The sequence below is a fragment of the Pipistrellus kuhlii genome, unplaced genomic scaffold (genome assembly GCF_014108245.1).
Source record: "Pipistrellus kuhlii isolate mPipKuh1 unplaced genomic scaffold, mPipKuh1.p scaffold_m20_p_7, whole genome shotgun sequence".
NCBI lineage: Eukaryota > Metazoa > Chordata > Mammalia > Chiroptera > Vespertilionidae > Pipistrellus > Pipistrellus kuhlii.
The window spans coordinates 53,745,514-53,767,613 of record NW_023425573.1 but is presented as its reverse complement, the minus strand read 5'-3'; the positions used below and the strand labels follow the sequence as shown (position 1 = coordinate 53,767,613).

General features: G+C 38.7%; 1 protein-coding gene and 1 pseudogene across 5 annotated transcripts in view; one reads left to right on the top strand and one right to left on the bottom strand.

The window, feature by feature from the left end:
- The first annotated feature begins 353 nt into the window (after window positions 1–353).
- Window positions 354–1,819, top strand: LOC118709670 (annotated as a pseudogene).
- A 2,134-nt stretch (window positions 1,820–3,953) lies between these two features.
- The window catches only part of CACNB4 (calcium voltage-gated channel auxiliary subunit beta 4), a 210,927-nt gene continuing 192,780 nt past the window's right edge, over window positions 3,954–22,100 (bottom strand). For all 5 annotated transcript variants that reach the window (XM_036421924.2, XM_036421925.2, XM_036421927.2 and 2 more), the window contains 2 exons: window positions 13,153–13,338; window positions 3,954–10,582 (listed from right to left, as the gene is read on the bottom strand). In XM_036421924.2, the coding sequence (XP_036277817.1) occupies window positions 10,322–10,582; window positions 13,153–13,338 (447 nt within the window). In that variant the 3' untranslated portion in view covers window positions 3,954–10,321. The remainder of the gene's footprint in view (window positions 10,583–13,152; window positions 13,339–22,100) is intronic.

Genomic DNA, 22,100 nt, shown 5'->3' with positions numbered 1-22,100 from the left:
AATCTGTTTAATTGGTTTAAAAAATTAAGTACTTATATAAAAACTAGAGGCCTGGTGCATGAAATTGTGCACAGGTGGGGTCCCTCAGCTTGGCTGGTGATTGGGCCAATCAGGACCTTCTCTCCTAGTTACAATTGGGGCCGATACCAGGGGGAAAGACCACAGAAGGTTGGCCAGCTGGCCAGGGGAGGGACTGCAGAAGGTTGGCTGTGGGAGCACACTGACAACCAGGGGCAGCTCCTGCATTGAGCATTTGCCCCCTGGTGGCCAGTGCACATCATAGTGACTGGTGTACTGGTCGTTCAGTTGACCAGTCGTAAAGGTTGCTTAGGTTTTTATATATTCAGATTCTCATAAATATAATAGAAACTAATCCTAATGCTTTTCAGGATCATGTGTTCTGAAAAAGTATTTGATGTTAAAGCTGGCTTGTGTTTGGTGTGGTTAAATATGCATGTCTTTAGGGGTATACTACTTTATTCTACTTGGGTTTATTGGTCAAATAAGTTCATGTTATCTTGGTTGCCAAACTTGTCAGCAAGAAAAATAACTTAGTACGATGACATTTTTGTAAGTATCCCACACATAATTATTAAGAACAAGTAAAACAAATAGATGTAGATAGAGTAGGTTTGTTTTTTTAGGTGAATTTTTTGGCATTATTTATCTTTTATGGCATGTCTACTTACTTCCTCCAAATCTTTTGGTAACTTGAAACCTTAGAGTTTTGGCAAATTAAAATAAATGATGAATCAAAGTAAAATCTTTGAATATCTAGATCATTTCCACATAAGATAAAATACTGAATTAATTCTTAAATAAGCTTAAGTTTTCTTTTGACTTCTTATTGCAGACAAATTAGATAATCTTGAACTTGTTAATTAATATGTGTTGTGCTTTGTTCAGAAAGCATATGTTTCTAAAAAATTATGAAATGTATTTGCCAGAATTTCTTCTTTGGGGAAACATCGGATGGCTGATGAGGCTGTGCGGTGGCAGGGCCCATGAATGGGGGGCTGCTGAGGGTCAGTAAAGGATTTGGTGGCTGCATCCAGGGCTCAGGTTGAGACCAGGGTCAAGCTTGTGGAGGCAAGGCCGAGGCAAAGAGTGGATCCCTATCACCAAGCTGGTCAAGGACATGAAGATCAAGTCCCTGGAGGAGATCTACTTCTCCCTACCCATCAAGAAATCTGAGGTCATTGACTTTTTACTGGGGGTGTCCCTCAAGGATGAGGTTTTGCAGATTATGTTGGTGCAAAAGCAGACCCAGGATGCCGTTCAAAGCATTTGTGGCCTTTGGGGTCCACAGGGGGCAAGTTGACTGCAGTGTTAAGTGCCCCAAGGAGGTAGCCATTGCCATCCATGGGGGCATCCTCCTGGTCAGACTCTCTATTGTCCCTGTGCAGGGAGGCCATGGGGGGGACGGAGGGGGAACAAGATCATCAAATCCCACACGTCTCTTGCAAGGTGAAGGGCCCTGAGGCTCTGTGCTGATGTGCCTCCCCCCCACCCCCTGGGGTACTGGTATTTGTCTCAGCCCCTGTGCCCACCAAGCTGTAGCTAATGGTGGGTATCAAAGGCTGCTATACCTTGGCCGGGCTGCACCACCACTCTGGGCAACTTTGCCAAGGCCATCTTTGGTGCCATCTCCAAGACCTACAGTTATCTCCCCCTCGAATGTATTCTACAAGCCTCCCTCTCGGACAGTCCCAGGAGGTCTAATAAAAAACCCACACCAGAGTTTTTGAGCAGAGGACTCAGGCTCCAGCCATAGTCATCACATGATTTTATACAAGAAAAGCAAAGTGAAGTAAGCCTGTTACAACAAAACAAAAATTATATATAGCTTCCTTTGTTTCCAAACAAAAACTATATATAGAGCCTTTGTTTCCAGAGGTTATAAAATGTTTTCATAAATTTTCCAGTCTAGAGAGTGCTAATTACTTACTTTTCAGTTGTCATTAGAAATTAAGGTTTCCAACAGTTAAGAATGTTAATTAATATGGAAGGAAATACTATGTGTTTTCAGTCAAAGAAGATATAAGGTAAGGGATTGCATGTTTGAGAAAAGTTTCATGAAAAGGAATCTTGGGAAAGAAATTTATGTGTGATCAGCTGGATAAAACTGAATAAATTTGTTAGGATTTTTAAAAATAAACTTTAATATCAATATCATACTAAATCTACTATCCTTTCACCTGTTAAAAGAACAGATTTTCTTAGAGGACTAGTCTGCTCTTGATATTATGAACATGTTCTGTCAAGAAAGCAAAGATTTTTTTTTAATCAAAATAATTTCTGTGTTTCATGTTGCTATAATCAGGTCTTTAATTTGTTCAGAGAATAGGAAAATGTGACCCATAAACAAAAGAAAAATCACTCCAGCGAAATAAACCTGGTAAGTTAAGTGATTACCCCAAGCTCATAGCTAGTTCCTTCCAGATCTAGGCTTTGAACCCAGGTAAGAGTTAGCGCCCACGATGTAACCACTATTCTCATCGGCATGTTGTAAGACAGGACAAGCACGATGTTTCTACAACCCATCTTTTTAGTGCAGATGTGCTGGTGATAAGAAAGGTGGCTTCAGGCATACAGCCAGGTTGGCGGAGTGACTATTGGTTGAAATGCCTTGATAGGTGGGGCAACCTTATACAGAACTTCAATAACTGAGGTGCCATTCATCCAGTCAACATTCATTGGGATTCTTTTGTATGCTTCAGATAGCTACCAGTTTACAAGCATTTACTATATGTATTTATTTTAATAAAAGTACTTCAGAGAGCCTGGATAGGTGGCTCAGTTGGTTGGAGTGCTGTCTTGTACACCAAAAAGGTTGCAGGTTCTATTCCCAGTCAGAGCACGTACCTAGGTTGCAGATTCAATCCTCCATTTGGGTTCATATGCGAAGCAACCGGTCAATGCTTTTCTCTCACATCAATGTTTCTCTCTCTCTCTCTCTCTCTCTCTCTCTCTCTCTCTCTCTCTCTCTCTCTCTCTCTCTCCCCCTCTTTCCTCTCTCTAAAAATCAATAAACATATCCTCCAGTGAGGATTTAAAAAATGTTTTTAATCAAGTACTTTAGTGAGAAAAGTTTCAATGAGCTTTGGTTTCTTTGCTTGAGGTTGGATCTAATAATCTATGTCCTGCCTATTTCCTAGGGCAGTCAGATGGAATAAATGTGATGAAGCTTGTGAAATAACTTGGTTTCAATAAATTATTATATAATTCTAATGCAGCAATAATGAACAACATAGTACACATTTATTTTCAACTTCTTGGACTCTGCAATTAGAGAAAAGCCAAATGCTGATCAAGTTGTAACATGGACAATTGACACTGAGCACACAAAATTCAAGCCACAAGCCATATGGAATTCTACAGGTACAGAATACCTTTGGAAATAACTGGTAACTGCTACAATAAATTTATTACTTAGAGGTTTTCTTGTGAATACGGTTTATCTAGTTTATTTTCCTATACTGTATTCAATCCTGTACCACACATATACTATAAAATATTCTGTCTCATGTGTGTACGCATTTAACTTACAAGTTCTTTCCTAATAATACAGTACTTCTTGTATGATCACACATAGCACCTGACAGAGTAGTCAGGAAACGGTCATTTAATTGAATCTGTGTTGCCCTGGCCAGTGTGGCTCAGTTGGCTGAGTGTCATGTAGTGCACCAAAAGGTCACTGGTTCAATTCCAGGCAGGGCACATACCCAGGTCCTGCAGGTTTGATCCGAAGTTGGGCTGCATACAATTGGCAACCAATCAATGTTTCTTTTTCACATCAATGCTTCTCTCTCTGTTTCTCTCCCTCTTTCTTTCTTAAAAAAAAAAAATTTTTTTAATCAAGAAAAGAACATATTTAATTGAATATGTGTTTTCAGGGTAAATATTTCGGCTTTTGCTTTCTCTGTAAGAAATAATATAAAGGAGAGGTATAATGCTGGTTTCAGTGTTTTTTCATTTATTATATAAAAGAAAATAATTAATGCAGTAGGTTTGTACACATTGAAATTCCATAAAACAAATCCATAGAAATTAGGATACTATATGCATGCACTCTGCATTATCTTTGTTAAATGTTTTGGTTCACAAAAATAACAACACATTTTTTTTCCTTTAAAGCCACTAGAGCAGAGGGAGATCAAAACATGCAGCACGGTACACATTTGCATAGTATATGTTACCCAGCATGCCTTGTAGAATGCTACACATTCACCTATATAAGAAAAATAAAAGGGGGTAAATTATCAAAATAATAGCTAAAGTTTAAAGAAAGAAAAAAAAAATTACTTGCCAAAGGTGGAATCTCCCCCCCCCCGCCCCCCTACTTTGTAGCTGGCAATATAGCAGTGGCTTGGGATATCAACAGCCCTCAGGATAGTAGGGGACATCTTTTTACATCCAATTGCCATTTTTATTTGTGGTTTTTATAAGTTTCTGTTTTTCCCTCCTGCCACCCCTAAAAAACAAACAAACAAACAGCTAACGACTTTAACTTATGTTTCAAGATAGAATTCAAAACAAACAGACTGAAGAATCCCTAAATATTTCTTAATTTCTGGGACATTTTTATTTATCATTCTGACTTAAGACTGTGAAAAATAGAAAACATTTCAAACATGTCCGGAATTCGAGGAGCCCTATGAGCTTACCTCTCTGTTACCATTTTGCAGTTGTGATTGAAGAAGAAATAAGAACAGTAAATATACTATGAATCTTATCACAAAATAAAATTTAATGTTTCTGGAAGGGAATAAAGTATAATAAATTACATCCACCGATTGCAAGGCTCTGAAGCAAATTGCTGGAAAAGTATTAAGCAGCAAGTTAGAAAGATGATAAATGAAATAAGTCTGGTAAAACTTAGAACTAAATCTATATCCTTTTAAAAATACAATGCCAATTTTAACAGTGGAATTGTTGTAAGTTTGTGCTATAACAAATGTGCTTCTTTCTCCTCAATCTATTTTCATATTATTGGCAAAATATATATCTTTTATAATTTTATACTGTACAATATATGTTTTTGCTACATTATTTTTCTACTGTTAATGCAGATGAGAAGTAACAACATAGATTTATTTTGGCAATAAAATGCTTTCATTTTAATAACATCCGAGAAAATATTGTAAGGCATATGAAAAATAGTTTGCAACAATATAGCATTAATGATCCTGCATCTTTAATACATCCTTAATGCATGTAGGATGCACACTGATTTCAGTTAGAAGTGTGTAAAAGTGGCATGCAAGTAGGGCAAGAGTGGCCCCTACATAAATATAGACAGAGCCATTTGTTGAGAAATTTAAGTGTTCAAAACAAATCCAAGAACAATTACCAAGTATTGAAAGCTAGAGGCCAGCTACATTTGGTTCTTAAATAGTTCTCATTTTAACTCCTTACAATTTTCAAAAAGGAAGCATCAGTGTATTTCCAAAACCATTCAAATTCATTAGAAACATTTTTTTACAATTTTCTGCACACATTTTACACACATCAAAATAAACAAAGGAAAGTTTCATATGTAACTATGACTCCCCAAAACTCATTGCTACTCATTTATACATTTTTGCATGGTTAGCGGGAGTTACAGCCCTTAGTCAAGATTATCTGATGAGAAATTTCCTAGTCTTCTGATAATGTCCCTCAATTATATGAAGCATTTAGGATTAAATAATCCATAAGCAGTCAGAGATAGCTGATGTAATAGAATGTATATCATTTGAGAATGTTTTAAGAAGAAACCTTTCAAAAGTAATTTTTGAATGCTGTAGCTCTATCTGTCCATGTAAGCCAATGCTATTATTTTGACTAACTTGACGTTTAAATGAACAACAAAGAAGTTACCTTTGTTGTCTGACAGCTGTTGTATTGACAATGAGCATGATTGTCATTTAAGACTGTTCTGTGACCTATAGACACAGCTTGAGTAAGTAACTTAGTATGAATAATATTTAAAGGTATATGGAGCTAAGAAAACACATTTTATTGCATAATTTCCTATAATGTTTTCCCTTCATCTAGTCATTCAAATAGGAGTTTTATATAATTAAAAAGAAAATGACATGCAATATTGTCGTGAAAGACAAAGGCAGAAATAGCAAAGAAATAAGGGTTACCTTCCCATTTATTTGAAATATTTTATAATTTTTTTCTCAGTGACATAGGAGTTCAAGAGAATGTATATCCTTACCCAGTAAATGCCTAAGTATCCAGGGGAGAAGTCAAAGTTCAACAAAATTTGCATTTACAAACCAGCTGCACTTAAGCATCAAGTGTCTGGATCTACTAGCTTTCAGACTTAGAGCTGGATGTTACTACAAGTTGCACACAAAGATAACTCCCTTGCAGTTTGATTTGTTCCCTATGATGAATGACTTATTAAATTAACCTTGCTTCCTAATAAATTGTGAACCCATTCAAAGAAAACTTCACTAATGTGGAAGAAATGAAAGGGTGACAAGAGTATTTTGGAAACAGTTTAAAATCTAAAGGGAAGGTATATTTTAACAATTTATGCATTTCGCTTTGCTGCAAGGTTAGCAGTAATAGTAATAGATTTGATCACTACTTATTGAAAAGTATCTTTTTTCTCTTTAAAGACTGTTTGTCTTCTCTAGAGAAGAGGTAGTATAAATATCAATATATAGGGCAATTTCTATAGTGGAATTATATTGTTTTATTCTTAACAAATACCAAAATAAAATTGTATAACTAAGAAAATATACTAGCATGCAAATTAAGGTTGCCTAGCAATATTCTTAACTGACATCTGGGTCTCAACAACATTTTATGATATGTTCATTCAAAGAGTTGAAATTTGCAAACCAGCTACTGACATGATTTTTGTCTCCCCCTCCCTTTCACTGCCCTAGCTCCTATTATGAATTTTAAGGCCCCCACACAACAGACAAGTTCAAGTATGCAGGTATGAAAAGAGGTTGACATTCCAAAAATACATTTTGCAAACAACAATAATAAATAAAGTAACTGACAAATTATTTCAAGGGAACAAATAATTTGCTCAGAATTGATTTTATATTTAAAAAATTCATTTCCTTAAGGACTCAGTGCAATGAAGTATCATCACATAATTAAGACTCTCTTCTTAGGAAAGACTATCAGTCTAAATTAATAATTTTAATTTTCTTTCCAATAGAACTGTAAAAAGATAAGAGAGAATCATTAGTCATTTATAAACATTTCTAAGTGTTCCCTTAAATATTGGAGTAAACAAGATCACATTGTTGAGTATAATATTGAAGTCATATTATAGCCTTGAGAATTAACATCAGTATTGACAAGTTGCATTCTTTTTTTTACCAGGACTACATTTCCACATCGTCACATGAGTCTACATGGTTACATGGTTAATGACTGAAATGACGGAATATGTAATTTACATATTCTGAAATTACATATACCAAAATCACAGAATATGTGGTTTATACTACAAGTTAAAACAGCCTCAAAACATTATAAGACTTCTTTCTCTTGCTTATCATTTTCTATTTTCAAATGAAATCACTTAAAAACAAGGTACTTATAGAATATGCATTTTCCAAAGGTGCTTAATGTGCTTGGCAAAAATAAAACTTTTCATTTAGCATATATCTGTATTTTAGTATCATTTACACAATAAAGTCTAAGGCTTTAAAAAAAAAAAGGAAAATGCATCTCCTATTCATTGGGAGAAGATAAATATTACAAAAGGAATGGGGGGAAATATGCCATATCAAAGTAAAATTTTAAATATATTCATCAAGAAAATATACATTATACCCTTTCCAAGATGGTTAGCTTTTGAGTAAGAATGCAAAGCAAAACACATATGGACACTTTTTATGGTAAGTGACATATTGGTTTGTGCAGATTTTGAATGGACCTCTCTCTGATCAGCATGACATGGAAGACTTAGAAACAGGGCTTTGAGAGGCCTTAAAAACAAGTGATTTTTAAAAGTTGAAAAAATGTGAAAATCTTGCTGACTAGGAAATATATGTAAATACTGTTACAGCTACCTGCCATAAAATGTAAATATTGTAAAGTAGTTAAATGACCAGATTGCTAATGCTACTACAGAAAAAGCTGAACAGCTGTCTAGTCTAAATTCATACACCTTGGTGCACTCTTTGCAATTAAATACTGTAATGCGCACAAACAAGAAACCAGTAAAGCATCTAGAAAAAATATTTTGGCTAATGTTTTCTTTCTCATGCAAATATGTGCTGTACATGTAATGAGTATATTTTTGTTTACTGGAGAATGCTCTTCTGTGCTCTAACCAAGTATTCAGTAATGGCAGGTTATAGGTTTACTAAAGTGCATAATGGATACAGCTCTTTTAAATGTCTTAACTGAAAATCCTGTGAGCTTCACTGGATGACAAAAAAACTTCATAAGCAAGTAACACATATTAACTTTTAGAGTTTACTGAGCCCATACTTTTAGTTGTATCAAATATTTGAGATAACTTACACAATTTTATGCATCCTCATCATCAGCTAAACATAACGGAGAATGCACAGTGTACATGAGGGGAGGGAATGGGGGAGGTCATAATGGGGTTTAATATATGTATAATTAATTAATCAAGAATAGGAAACTTATTTCCATGGCCAAAAATTTATTTAACTGGTGCATGCTTTGAGAGCCTAAATATTGAAAGGCTTGGTGGAGGGAATAAGATAATAGAAAATGGATTATTGTTTCCAAAAAATAGGTTTTATGACATGTACCAGTACAAAAGGATTTTTTATGCATGGTCCAATTGGGGCTTTAGGAAAAAATGCATGCATTGTAGACTTTTAGAAACAAGAGCCTTTTCCTAAAGACATTTATGTATTATATAAAATAGTCAATTTCAATAATTTCTTGGATCATAGTGAATCTAAGTCTTCCTTAAAAATATAAGATAGAAGGTCACCAATTCCAAAATTATAGCCACTGGAAAAACTGTGAAGACTCAATATGTGAAGAGGAGTGTTGATTAGAAATAAGACAGCTCAATCTCCAAATTCTTTATAATCCTTTGCAATAAAAATGCTATAAGTTTAGTGAACAAATATGTTCTGAATGAGTTTCTTCTCATTGCAAGCTTTTCCATTCATCACTGGTTTTCACATTTTCAATTAATTGTTTTGTACAAATCCAACTTTCAATATAAAAATTGAATGTGTCTATATAAAACTAACATCCTTAGAATAATTATAAAGAATTTGGTGAAAGGCTAGAGCATTCAGATATTCAAAGACAGAGTAAGTGAGGCAATGAAAAATATTCAGTTGTGCCTAGTGGGAAATACTGAACCCGTGTTTGTGAAGTGGATGGAAAAATTCCCACCTGGAGGTGTTTAGCTTTGCACTCAGGAGGATCTGTGCCCATCCTTACTCCCTGACTTCAGATCCAGGATGTATGTAGTTGTGCTCAGATTTATTATTAAAGGGGAAACACCCATTTTCCATCTCACATAACCTGCTATAACTGGGTTTCCCTTTTCTCTCTCACTGCAAAAGAAAATTTGAGATCTCCCCCCCCCAGCTTCAAATGAAATAACAGTAGTGACTAAACTAAAATCAAAACACTTTGAAACAACAGCTGTGCCAGGAAAGAAATAAAAAATATTAAAATATGAGAATATTGTGTAATTTCTGTATTAATTGGAGATTCTTTTGGCACTATCAATACATTTGGTAAGTTTGAAAAGCCATTTTGGAAACATTAATGTATATTAAAATGTGTATACATTCTAACTTTAAGTGTAAATTTAGCTTCCAGCAAATAAATACCATCACTGGTTTTGGCTTCTATTGATATTTTGACATCCTCATTAATCAGGTATTTTTTTCAGATTTTTTTTTAATGGATCGCCACATGCTCAAGTAGACTTTCTAGTCGATTCACCCAAATTCCAACAGGAATTGGTTTATAAATTGGTTCCAACTGGAACTGGTCATTTGGAATTTCCAGCATGGGAAATTATTTTATATGTGCCTTGATAAGTATCCTAAATTACAAATTGATGTGTCTACTAGTAAGTCTAATGAAGAAAACAAAGGTACCGTTATGTAAATGTTGCACTTAAAAATGTCTATATGATTGGGCATCTAATATCCATCTAGACTTAAGGGCATGATGTACTTTTTTTTTTTTTTTTGCCCCTTATTTAGCATCAAACGATAGCAGCCCATAAACACAGTAAATTCTGTGCTATCCTTGCCAAGTTAAGATGATTGGTTTTTCCTAGCAGTGCTATGGCAAACTGTCAACAGATGAATTTTTGTTTGTTTGTTTGCTTCTTGCAGACTCAAAGCCTATGTCGGGAGTCATGGCTATATCCCCCAGGTGATCCTCGGTTCCTGTGGGGTTTGTAACTGTCCTGGTATGAGTCAGGGTAATCTTCTTCCACAAGAGGATAATGATCTCGGCTATGCTGGGAACTGGAAGACAAGCGATTCCTGCTCTTCCGAGCCCTTTCATTGTGATAATTTTCATCAGAGGTCATTAGACTTCGTCTTTCAATGGGAGAGTTCTCTGTGGAGTGGTTGCTGTGCCTCACACGCTGACTCTAAAAATACCAGATAAGTTCATTGATTAAATAATGTCAGCCACATTCACCTAGAATACATAAATGTATGTACAAACAGTAGGATCTATACAATAAGATCCCAGATATCTGACTTAGTGAAGAATTTTGATGCACAAGTGGTCTGCTCAAAATATCTCATTTTATTTATTTGGGACATACCATGCAAAGATGTCAAAGTGCTGATAGTTTATGAATTTAATTATATAATGCTGCATGATTATGCTTCCTATTAAAATACAGAATTGAAAGTTAACTGTTGAATGGAACTCAATATATTTAGGGAGGCTTAACAACTCCAATTCTGTTGTAAAAATGAGGATTATCTTACTATTGGGAAATAAAGTTCAGAATAACATGATTAAGTGCTCATAAAATAATGCACTTGTTTCTGTGTCCTACATAAAAGTAATCTTTCTGAAGGAGTATACAACAATTATGTAGCCAACTAATTGATAGATTTATAAATCTTGCTTCCTCAACTAAAATCTCATATAAAACTATCTTCAGATAAAAACTAAATTCCTCTGACATCTTTAATTGAAATTATCTATAGACATTTATTTAATGGCTCAGAAAATGTTATTCAACATTTTTCTTCAAATCATAGGAAAACACATATCATAGCTGTGAGTACCTGCTTAGGTGGGTCACCTCAGTTAAGAAACAGAATCGTGATAAAACTAAAGACCCAGATTCGTTTCCTCTAAAAGACACTCACCTCCACACAGAAGGAAACTCACTCAACAATCACAGCCTGTGCCTTTAATCTCAGCCAGGGGTCTAGCAATTAAATGCCATGGTTACTAGGAGAAGTAGGCCACCAGGTAAAGGGCACCGTATTAACTCAACTGAAACTGGGAGAACCACTCCAGGTGGATTTCTTAGAGATGAGAATCAGGAGTGTTGTCTTTATAGATAAAGTGCAACATTTCATTTCTATGCACATCACAGAAGCATATTGCTTCATGCATCCACTTCTCATTTCACAATGTACAATTTGGAGCCAACCCAAATTAGTCAGTGGAAATGCCACAGTCAGGTCAGCACACAGGCAGTGAAACAAGGCAGGAAATAGTCCTGGTGCATACATATATACTGTATCCAGAATATATGTATATTTTATAGTAATACATTTTCCATGTTCGTGTCAGGCCTCAAAAGCTATTCGATGGTATGGCAGCTTTTCTGCTTACAAGATGCAATTTTGTAGCGAAGCAATACCGTTATAATAGCACTTCAGAGAGTGCCATTCATCTCAGAGTTAACGCTATACGATGAAGAATTATGACTGTCATTATAACCCATGATTACAGAACTAGTCACGATACAAGAGGACTCAATTAACTACCTGTTCCTCAGTCAGCTGGAGCTTTGGCCACATTCCAGCAGCTGCTTGATAAATGGTAAATAATGATTGATGTAGAAAGGCAGGATTCACTTTGTATCATTACCCTCTGGCTCCCACATCTAGCTCTGCGTGCAGCACCAGAACATGGGGGAGACAGAGAACTTGTGCTCATCCCCAGCTTACCTCAAGGACACTTGTCATAGCCACTGACCAAGGTGGGCCCCACACATGCCCAGGAAAGTCTTTGTTTCCAAACAGAGCAGATCTACTTGTATGCCCAATCTAATGACTGGGCAAGCCAGAGGACCTCACTGCCCATGGTGCAGGGCGTGTGAAGAGCAGTCAGAAGGTCCATCTGTCCCCAAATCTTTGACTTAGCTTACTACTGTACAATCCTTAAGAAGTGACATGGAGAAATAGCGCACAGCTGCATGGAGTAGGTGTTAAGTTTCCTGGCAGAGTCTGGGCATAGAGGGATTAAGTTACCTAAGTGAAGGCCATTATAAATGAACAGAGAGCAAAGTTCTAAAGAGAGGGCCACTTTCTAGGTCACTTTGTCTAGGATAGATCGCCTATTTAATGAAGAGGGGATATGGTAATTGACTATCATGCCCTCATAAAGATGGCAATGCCCACAGCCAATAAGGAGGAAATATGCTAATTGACTGCCATGCTCTTAAAGATTGTGGCACCCACAGTGACAAGATGGAAGCACCCAGTCCCCTCAACCCTGCTGGGGCACCTGCCTATGGTTCCCCCAGTTCTCTCAGCCCCACAGCCACCCAGGGCTGGCCTGAGATACAAGCAAGCCTCAGATGTCAGCTGCCCAGCTGCCCAGAACCAACCCAAGATGCAGATAACCAGGGCCAGCCAAGGCTTGCGCTGCCAGCAGTGGCAGCAGCAAAGGTATGATGGGGGCATTGCCTTCCCTTGATTGCCGGGTCGCCTCCCACCCCTGAGGGCTCCTGGACTGAGAGAGGGGGCAGGTTGGGCTGAGAGACTCCCCCTCTAGTGCATGAATTTTCATTCACTGGGCCTCTAGTGATTAAATAATAGTTGAGTTGTTTTTTTAATATATATAATGCCCACTCATGGTTCCCTCTTCAGATGAAGGACAATCTCAGTCTCCATCCCAATCAAGTTCCCTATAGAATCTTAATCAAAGTTGGGTTATAAAAGCACGAGTGGAAAGTGACAATACCTGTAACCCAGAAATTGCTGTGGGATATGGTGAGAGTGCTGTGGAGCCCAAATTCCTTCCAAGCAGCGGGGTCATAGGGGTACCACTGGTTGTGTGGGTGGCACGCCAGTATGCCTCCAGGTACTCTCCCAGGTGTTCACACGCATCCTCCAGCTGGTTTTCATCCAATATAACATCAAACATTTCCTGAAAGAGGAATCCATTTCATTTACATTTCATGCTTTAGGCCCTGAAACCTAAAATTCTACTCAATGCAAATCACAGCATTCTAAATATCCAGCAGCAAATATCAGATCTGAGGGGCAGTGCTGGCAGTTTCTAAAGTTAAAGTTGAGTGAAGAACTGCATAGGTAACCAGGTGCAAACTTGGACATTGACATAAAAATGGGAGTGCTCACTAAATATTTAGTCTTAATTACTTAGAAGAAAAAGATGAGGCAAGCATAAAGGGGTTATAAGTAGAATATAGTGAAAAGATAACGTATTCCCATCTGTATCCATATCATCCTATAGAGTTGAATTAAACTTAGTTCGCAATATGAAAGAAGCAATTAATGCTACTGAAAGAGGAGTTCTAAAAATGTTTTGTACAATGGCCATGTCATTGGAATAAATATTTCATCTCCCCAACTAACTACTAGTATGTTGAAGGGAATAGCATTTACTTGGATAATTTTCAGAATGTTGGTGAAAATGATGTTATCCATCTCATGATAAAACAATATGAAAAGAAGATGTAGGATTAATATAAAAAAAAATCACATTATAGGGATTCCTGCTAACAGAAGATCATTTTGTGAAATTGTTTTAAAAAAGACAAAAACAAGGAATATTTCATTGTGGGAGGGGAGGGGTGTCATGCAAGAAGTATGTGGTGTCCACATTTCAGGCCGTAACAACTTCATCTGGCTTTTTAATCAAGAAGCATTCTTCTTCTCCAAGGAGCAGAGTGGCCCCTCTGTCACAGACAGAATGTACCCAGGACACAGGTTCCCTGGAGGGACAGTCAGAAAACCATGGCAGAGAGAAAGGCCATTCCATAGGTAAGGGAAAGCATGCCCCAGCCACCAACAGCTTGATCTGCACCTTCTCTCTCCTACCACCTCCTCCACCACCCACTTGCTGTTATTAGCTCCTTCTGACAAAACAAGCACCTCTCAGAGAATGACTCAAACAGGATGACTGCCATCAGCACTAATACTGCGGCTGGATTGCAGGTTACTGGCAACTGATGACTTCGCGTTTGTGGTGAGTCAACTGATGCACTCATTAGTGTGAGGGCTTCTTGAAGCAGGAGTCACCATGGAAACCATCTCTCCCCCAACACCTGCCATTTGAATGTTTTCATCATATTATTCTTTACTGAACATTTTGACCCTGAATGAGATGACTTCAATCCAAATCAACTGGTGTTTGAGAAGATTTAGCCAGTTTAACTCACGTGGAAACCTTTCCCTCCAAGAATGTTGATTAGTAGTTTCAGATGGTTTTCTGCATGTTTTGTTAAATTTATCAAACATTTACTCAGCACTATTCTGTGCGAGGCATTGTGGGTATACAGTGGCAAAGAAAACAGATAATATCCTTATGCTCAAGAAACATACAGTCTGGAGGGAGAGACAAGTATTAAAGTCCTTGAGAGTCTATGCCACCCTGGGACTTTAAGTTGAACAATCAGGAGAATGAGTCAGTTAATGTCTGGAGCTGCAGCTTAAAGTTCTGGATTTGGAAGGAGGCCCAGAGAGGCGTGTGAAAGCTGAACTGATGAGGAAGGGGAAACTATGAGTAAGCCGAAGAATTCTATCTGTAAGAGTAAGAGGAATAAAACAGATAAAGAGAAACAAAGACACAACGGGAGAAAGAAACCATATGGCCCATGAGAGACTGGGAGAACAGCTAGTTGCTATAGTTGCATGAATGGTTATTCTAACAATAAATCCCCTTTTCCATGAAAGTAACATAAGAGAGTTTCTGTCTCTTGCAATTAAAAGCTCCTCACCCGTTAATGTCAAGTTTCAACAGTTACTTTACAAATACAGACTCTGAGAAGTGTCCATGATGCTCTGATAGAAAGGTTGCATTTTACAATAGCACTGCAGTGGGACCTTGAGTAGGACAAGAACCCCTCTGCCACAAAGAGCACACACGGACTTACACTGAGACAGTGGGCATAGGAAGAAGGGCACAAAGGACCACTCCGCTAGCCACTCCAGAATAAAGGTGATAGCAAATTCTAGACTGTATGTTGTTTGGCGTCAGCTATTCATATACTTTTATTTATGTTAACTGTATAATTCAAATACATAGGCCTCACTCGATAATGTGGGTTTCTCCCAATGTGTAGTCTGAGTAAGTCATTTTCTTGCTTCCATAAAGTCCCAAGTTAAAGAACCCTCCAGGCTCACCTGACCTTGACCCTGACTATCACAGCCAGGACTGCAGAGCCCAGAGAGGGCAAAGGGAGGTAAGCAGCACCGATTGCAGAATATTATTTGAATGAGGCTTATATCCACTTGACTGTCCCACATGTTACATTGTCATGGCTGCATGCACAATTAGATATACACTTAATTACAAGTCACTTTAATACATATTCTTTGTCTACATCAGCACATGGGTGCTTGTTTGAGACAATCATTTCTAGGAAACTATGCTAAAAAAAAGACAGCTATAAGATGCAAGATGAATTGAAACTGATTTCAGGTTTTCAAAAGCACAGAGGAAAGCAAATTTCAGCTTCTGTATGAAATACTGACGTGACTTACTTTCAACAAAGAAGAATTTTACAGGCTATATATCTGTGACAATTTTTATTTTGAACTGTTTAGGAAAATGATTAGACCAGTGTTAGAAAGTGAGAATAATAAAAATTTTTTTTTTTTAAATTATACATGAAATTCAAAGAGAAGCAGCCCAATGAATTATGCGAACCAGTTTTGCCTATTTTTTCATAAATGTAAAGGTTCAAGTCTAGTTAGCTTCTTACTGTGCAGCAGTGAGGCCTCCAGCGTGGGATACGGATTCAGAGAGCTGCCTAATCAGCAGAAGAGGTGTGAGTAATGTGACAGTCACTGGCCATGAATAGTTACCTACTCTGTGATGTCATGCCATCGGTGACTGCCCGAGATAAGGGTAATGCTGGGCTGTTTTCAAAGCACTACCACAGCAAACACCTTTGACATCCAATCACAGTGATACTGTCATAATTAAGCTAATCTTATATAATAAAAGGTTAATATGCAAATCGACCAAATGGCAGAACAACTGGTCACAGTGATGTGCACTGACCACCAGGGGGCAGCCGCTCAATGCAGGAGCTGCCCCCTGGTGGTCAGTGCGCTCCCACATGGGGAGTGCAGCTCAGTCAGAAGCCCTGAACTGTGCACAGTGGCAGTGGTGGGAGCTTCTTCCACTTCTGCAGTGGTGCTAAGGACGTCTGACTGATGGCTTAGGCCCACTCCCTCCATCAGTCAGACATCCCCCGAGGGGTTCCAGACTGCGAGAGGGCGCAGGTCAGGCTGAAGGACCTCCTCCCAATCCCCCAGTGCACGACTTTTGTGCACCAGGCCTCTAGTTATTAATAACAGGGAAGGCCAAATATTACAGGCATGTCATTTGGGCAGCTTCAACAGCTTTATTTACACTTTCCAGGGAGCCACTAATCTATTCCCCGCAGATCGCTGGGGAAAGGGACTGGACAAGGGGAAGATAGATGCATGCCCAGTAGAGTTGGGGGGATGAGCAAAGGTGATTGCTGTCAGTCGCACCTGGGAATAGGTCATGGTCCAGAATAGGTGTGGCCACTGTAAGAGTGTGAAATTTGGGATATTTAATCGCCTAAACAAAGGACTTCTCTCTTCTGTTGGTCTTGTGTTCTCAGTTGAGTCTGGCTTGTGGGGCTCTGGCATTCTCCTGTGTGGCCCACGAACACGTAGATCCCCACTCACAATGGACTAATGAATGTAACCAGCTCGATGCTGAACTGGACCCAACTGCAGCACAGAACGGAAACTCTGGACCGTGGCTTTGTTTTTAACCTTACTAAAACGCCAGCTACGCTTCTTCCAGGACTGGAGTAAGGGAAATGGAACTTTGGAAGCAAAAATTCCACAAATAAAAACCACCCATCCTCCGGGGGGAGTCTCAGAAAATTCTTTTCTCGAGATATCATTAGGACTCCACCCCCAGCACTCAGTGGGGAAAGCGATACATTACTTCCCCAACAACAATAGGGCATTTCCTTCAGCTGAAACGGACAGAAATAACGTGGCCACTGAAGTTCATAAGTGAACAAAGGAGTCGAAACAAACCATTAAAAATATCAACTCTTTTCTGGATAAGCTCTTTCAGAAAAATTAAAAACTTAAGCTTTATAAGTAACAAGAGTGAAAAACATGCCTTTAGCTCATCCGGTGGTTCAGAGAACAAAAGTGATAGGAAAGGGAACGACCGAAAGCTGAATAAAGTGGAAATGAAGATCAGCAATGCCTTTTTATAAAAATTGTAAGTACTTAATGACCTTTCCAGCCCTCTACTCACAGAGCACCTCAAACCTTCCTAGGGAAGGCACCTGAAGTAGGGAAGCCAGCCATCTTATTTGCTCGGGACTGAGTGATCCTTGGGACTAGCAATGCCCAAAGCTGGAAAATCTGGGAAGAACTTCAGTGGTGCGTCATCCGCGTTTTTACAGAAGACAGAGCACTTTTTAGGCCCTACGTTGAGGACTGGAGCAGGTCCCACTTACTTCTTTCACATTCTTTTGGGAGGGAAGATATACAAAGGGAGTGAGCAAGTCTTTCTCTAGAACTATGAAGCACATATATTTTCTAGAATAAAGAGGAGAACCTCATTAAGACTAACATGATTTCTAATATATTTTATCTAAGAAATTGCTACTGAACATCTTAAATAAAAAGTTTATGAAACTTAGAAGTTATTTTTACAGTTGAATTGTAACTAAAAAAAAAAAAAAAGTTGGTGCCTTGCTGAATATTATCTACTTAGGAAGTTAAATATATGCAAATTCTTGTATTTCTAAGCATTGCTTTACATTTATTATTGTACACATATAAAACTCCATGTGGGACAACTTTCCTACTTCTAAGTGGAGAAAGAAAGAATAGGGGTGAGAATACTTTTATTTCTTTGCTATTGAAATATAAAGATCCTGAAACTGCTGCCCCCATCAAGAGAAAGATAAAAAGACTGCCAAATATCAGTCAGTAAAATGAAATGGCTGAATGTTCAACATGTAATGCTGATTACAAAATAGCCAACCAGTGTTTCTTTCATATCAAAACTACACCTTTAAAAAATATATATATATATATATTGATTTCAGAGAGGAAGGGAGAGGGAGAGAGAGATAGAAACAATGATGAGGGAGAATGATTGATTGACTGCCTCCTGCACACACACACACACACACACACACACACACACACACCGGGATCAAGCCCACAACCCAGGGCATGTGCCCTTGACCAGAATCGAACCCAGAACCCTTCAGTCCGCAGGCTGACGCTCTACCCACTAAGCAAAACCATCTAGGGCTCAAAACTACATTCTTTATATTATCTAAATATAATACTAAAGCTTTTTAAGTCCTGAGTCAACTAGTAATAGGAAACTGGACTGTGAGTTAAAGGGATTTCCCAAGGTTACAGGGGTGGGAACCTTTTTTCTGCTGAGGGCCATTTGGCTATTTATAACATCATTCACGAGCCATACAAATTATCAACTTAAAAATTAGCCTGCTATATTTGGTCAAACATTTAATTAACTTACCCCCAATGCCTTGGCAGTGCCAGAGCAAATGATTCCGAGGGCCTTATAGGGCCCACAGGCAGGATGTCCCCCACCCTTGGAGGAGGTCTACCAATACTATGGGGCTCTAGCATTTTCCACTTCAATGAGCTAAACAGGAAAGACAATCAGGATTCTTGCTACTATTTGCCAAGGAAAACATGAGGCAAAGAACATTAGAACATTAGTGACCTGGAGCCCTACTAGCTTCTCTCTTTAATAATCTGTGACATTCATTATGTACCCAAGCACATTTCCTCACCACCCTGCTCCATTCTGTCCATCCTTATCCTTCAAAGATTATAACAAACCCGACCAGTATTATGGTCTGCAGAAAAGCCATCCAATGGTTTTAAGTTCATATTAATCCAATGCTATAAGTGGGCACTGATGGGAGTGAGCTATCCCTAACTCCATACACCCAAGTTGGGTGGCAGTAAGCATAGTCTCCTTTGGACCAAGAGAAACAAGATCCCATGTGGCCTTGTTTCATGAAGGAAACATCTGAAACCGATTACTCTCTTTTTCAAAGGCAGTTAAAGGTTTAACTACGAACATCAGAGGCTCCATAATAATGAACACACCAGTGGAGAAGGCATTTCAAATAGATGGGTGAGTCAATCCGGTCCTAAATAATTTAAGTAAAATGACTAGAAGAGGGCCATGGAAAATGACTACTGCGATAGGAATACGATCAAGGATACTGGGCACTATCATTCGCTTCAGAGTTCTTATGTTTAATGGAATAAATCTGAGTCCGTTAAGCAATGGAAAATAAAGGGTGATAGATGAGAACTACTATGGTTGCTGTAATGTTAGAAGTTTGCAAGACTGTGGAGGAGATGAGCTCCCCAATGGCAGAGAGGGCAATCAGTGTCATTTTACACGCACGAAAAAACTTACATAGCTCAAAGGGTCAGCTTCTGGAAACACAAGCCAGCTTGTAACTAAGTGGGATCAAAGGATTACATTTCATTTATAGATTCAATTGTCTGCCTATCTGCTTTTCCCACCCACCAGGCATTATGTAGCTTCCCATAGTACTGCGGCAATCTGAACTTTGGCCTTCTTAAAATGTACTATTTTCAAGTTCTCTGACAAGGAAATGGGTATACTTAGTAGAAGCAAAATGAAATAAAACAATACAGTGAACAGATGTATAGTATAAATGCAAATCCAGCTGGATCATATAAAAAAGTCTGTATGAAAGGGGCTCTGGGTCCTAATCCAGTGGTCAGCAAGCTGCGGCTTGCGAGCCACATGTAGCTCACAAGCCGCAGTTTGATGCTCTGTGGACTAATGAGTTTGCCGACCACTGTAATGGCAGAGGCCCTTTTCTGCCTGCATCCCACCTTTTCTTCTATGAAACCAGAGTGGGCATAAAGGAAAGCCCCCGTCTTCCAGAGAGCTCTTCACGAGCTCATCCTCCCAGCTCATCTTTCTGTCAGTGGCAGATCAAAATGGCCACTGCCAAAACTGGTTTGGCTCAGTGGATAGAGCATTGGCCTGCAGACTGAAAGGTCCCAGGTTCGATTCTGGTCAAGGGCATGTACCTTGGTTGCGGGCACATCCCCAGTGTGGGGTGTGCAGGAGGCAGCTGATCGATATTTCTCTCTCATTGATGTTTCTAGCTCTCTGTCTCTCTTCCTCTCTGTAAAAAAAGTCAATAAAATATGTTTTTTTAAAATGGGCACCAATTTTTTGACATTTTCCATGCCAAGATGGACAGCCTCTGTGATTCCTAGCAGAAACTCCTGGAAGTGATGCTGAGTCAGTATCTAAACCCAGAATCAAACCTGAGATGGCGGAATACTTGCTCTTGGAGCCCCGGGAGCTGCCATATACAAAGCGCATATCCCTGTTGAGGGGATCCCATGGAAAGTTCCTAAAACCACACTGAAAGGGAGAGGACCCGGCTGGGCCCCGCCCTCCAATCATCCCTGCTAAGGGACCGGGTCAGCCTGAATCCCACCCACTCACCTGGTGGTTGGTTGACATCACTAAGTGTTGGGGTAGATATTTGCACAGTAACAGAAAACTAGAACAGTCATGGCTAAAACAGTCATAGATAATTAGAACTAATAAATAACCAGTTGTTTGGACAGAAACAGATAACTAGGACTTTGTCCTAGATGGAACAAGGGTGGCAACTTTGTTTGGCCAATTACATGGAGCCTGCCTCCTGCTCTTATAAACCAACTTTGACTGGAACAATCCAATTCCTTTACACCTGGCCCATGCTGCTTTCCTGCTAGAGAGGTAGAGTTGAGTAGTTTGGCAAAGAAGACCAAATAGCCCACAAAGCCTAAAATACTTGCTATGTGACCATTTACTGAAAAATTTTTAGAAGAAGCCTTGCCCAGGAAACAGGAGAAGCAGAGTTTGCCACCCCAAAATATGCCTTTTTGGGATATTGATTATTTTATGCGAGTTGTTTTTAAGACACTAAATCTTTAAACTGCCCCTTAACTGCCTAAAAGGAATTTAGATAGAGGAGGAGCAGCTCCAGGAAGGCAAGTATCATCACAGATAACTGTAGTTTAGCGTAAATCAGGCGAGAGGGACAGGGAGGAACCCAGCAAGGCCCGTTTGATCCAAGTCCTCTCTGTGTCCCATTGTTAAAGATGCTCCAGCAAAAAATTTATTTACCAAATATTTGCTTCCCCATCTTCAAATGAAGTGCCAAACCACATCCACCAGCCTCCCTTACCCCTAATAAGACACAAGTATTTCCTCTAGTAATTATTAGGAATAAATGTTAAACTCATTCTCATAGAAAGATCAAATTATTAAAAAACAAGTTCATTCACCTACATGTATCTCAAGGAATAACTAACTGAGAATCCTTATAACATTATTACCCCAAACTTGTGCATATATTAATCTAACCCAGTGGTTCTCAATCTGAAGTGGCTTTTTCCCTCTAGGGGACATTTGTCACACTTGAGGGTTGATAATGGCCAGAGATGCCACTGAACATCTCACAACACACAGGACTGCCAACAAAAAGTTATCCAGCCTAAAATATCAATAGTGCTGAGGTGGAGGAACCCTGATCTAAATCACTCTCTAATCCATAAATGTATCACCTACCAAACTGTTTGCCAAGAGTTGACTTAACAAACTGTGATCTTATTAGTCGA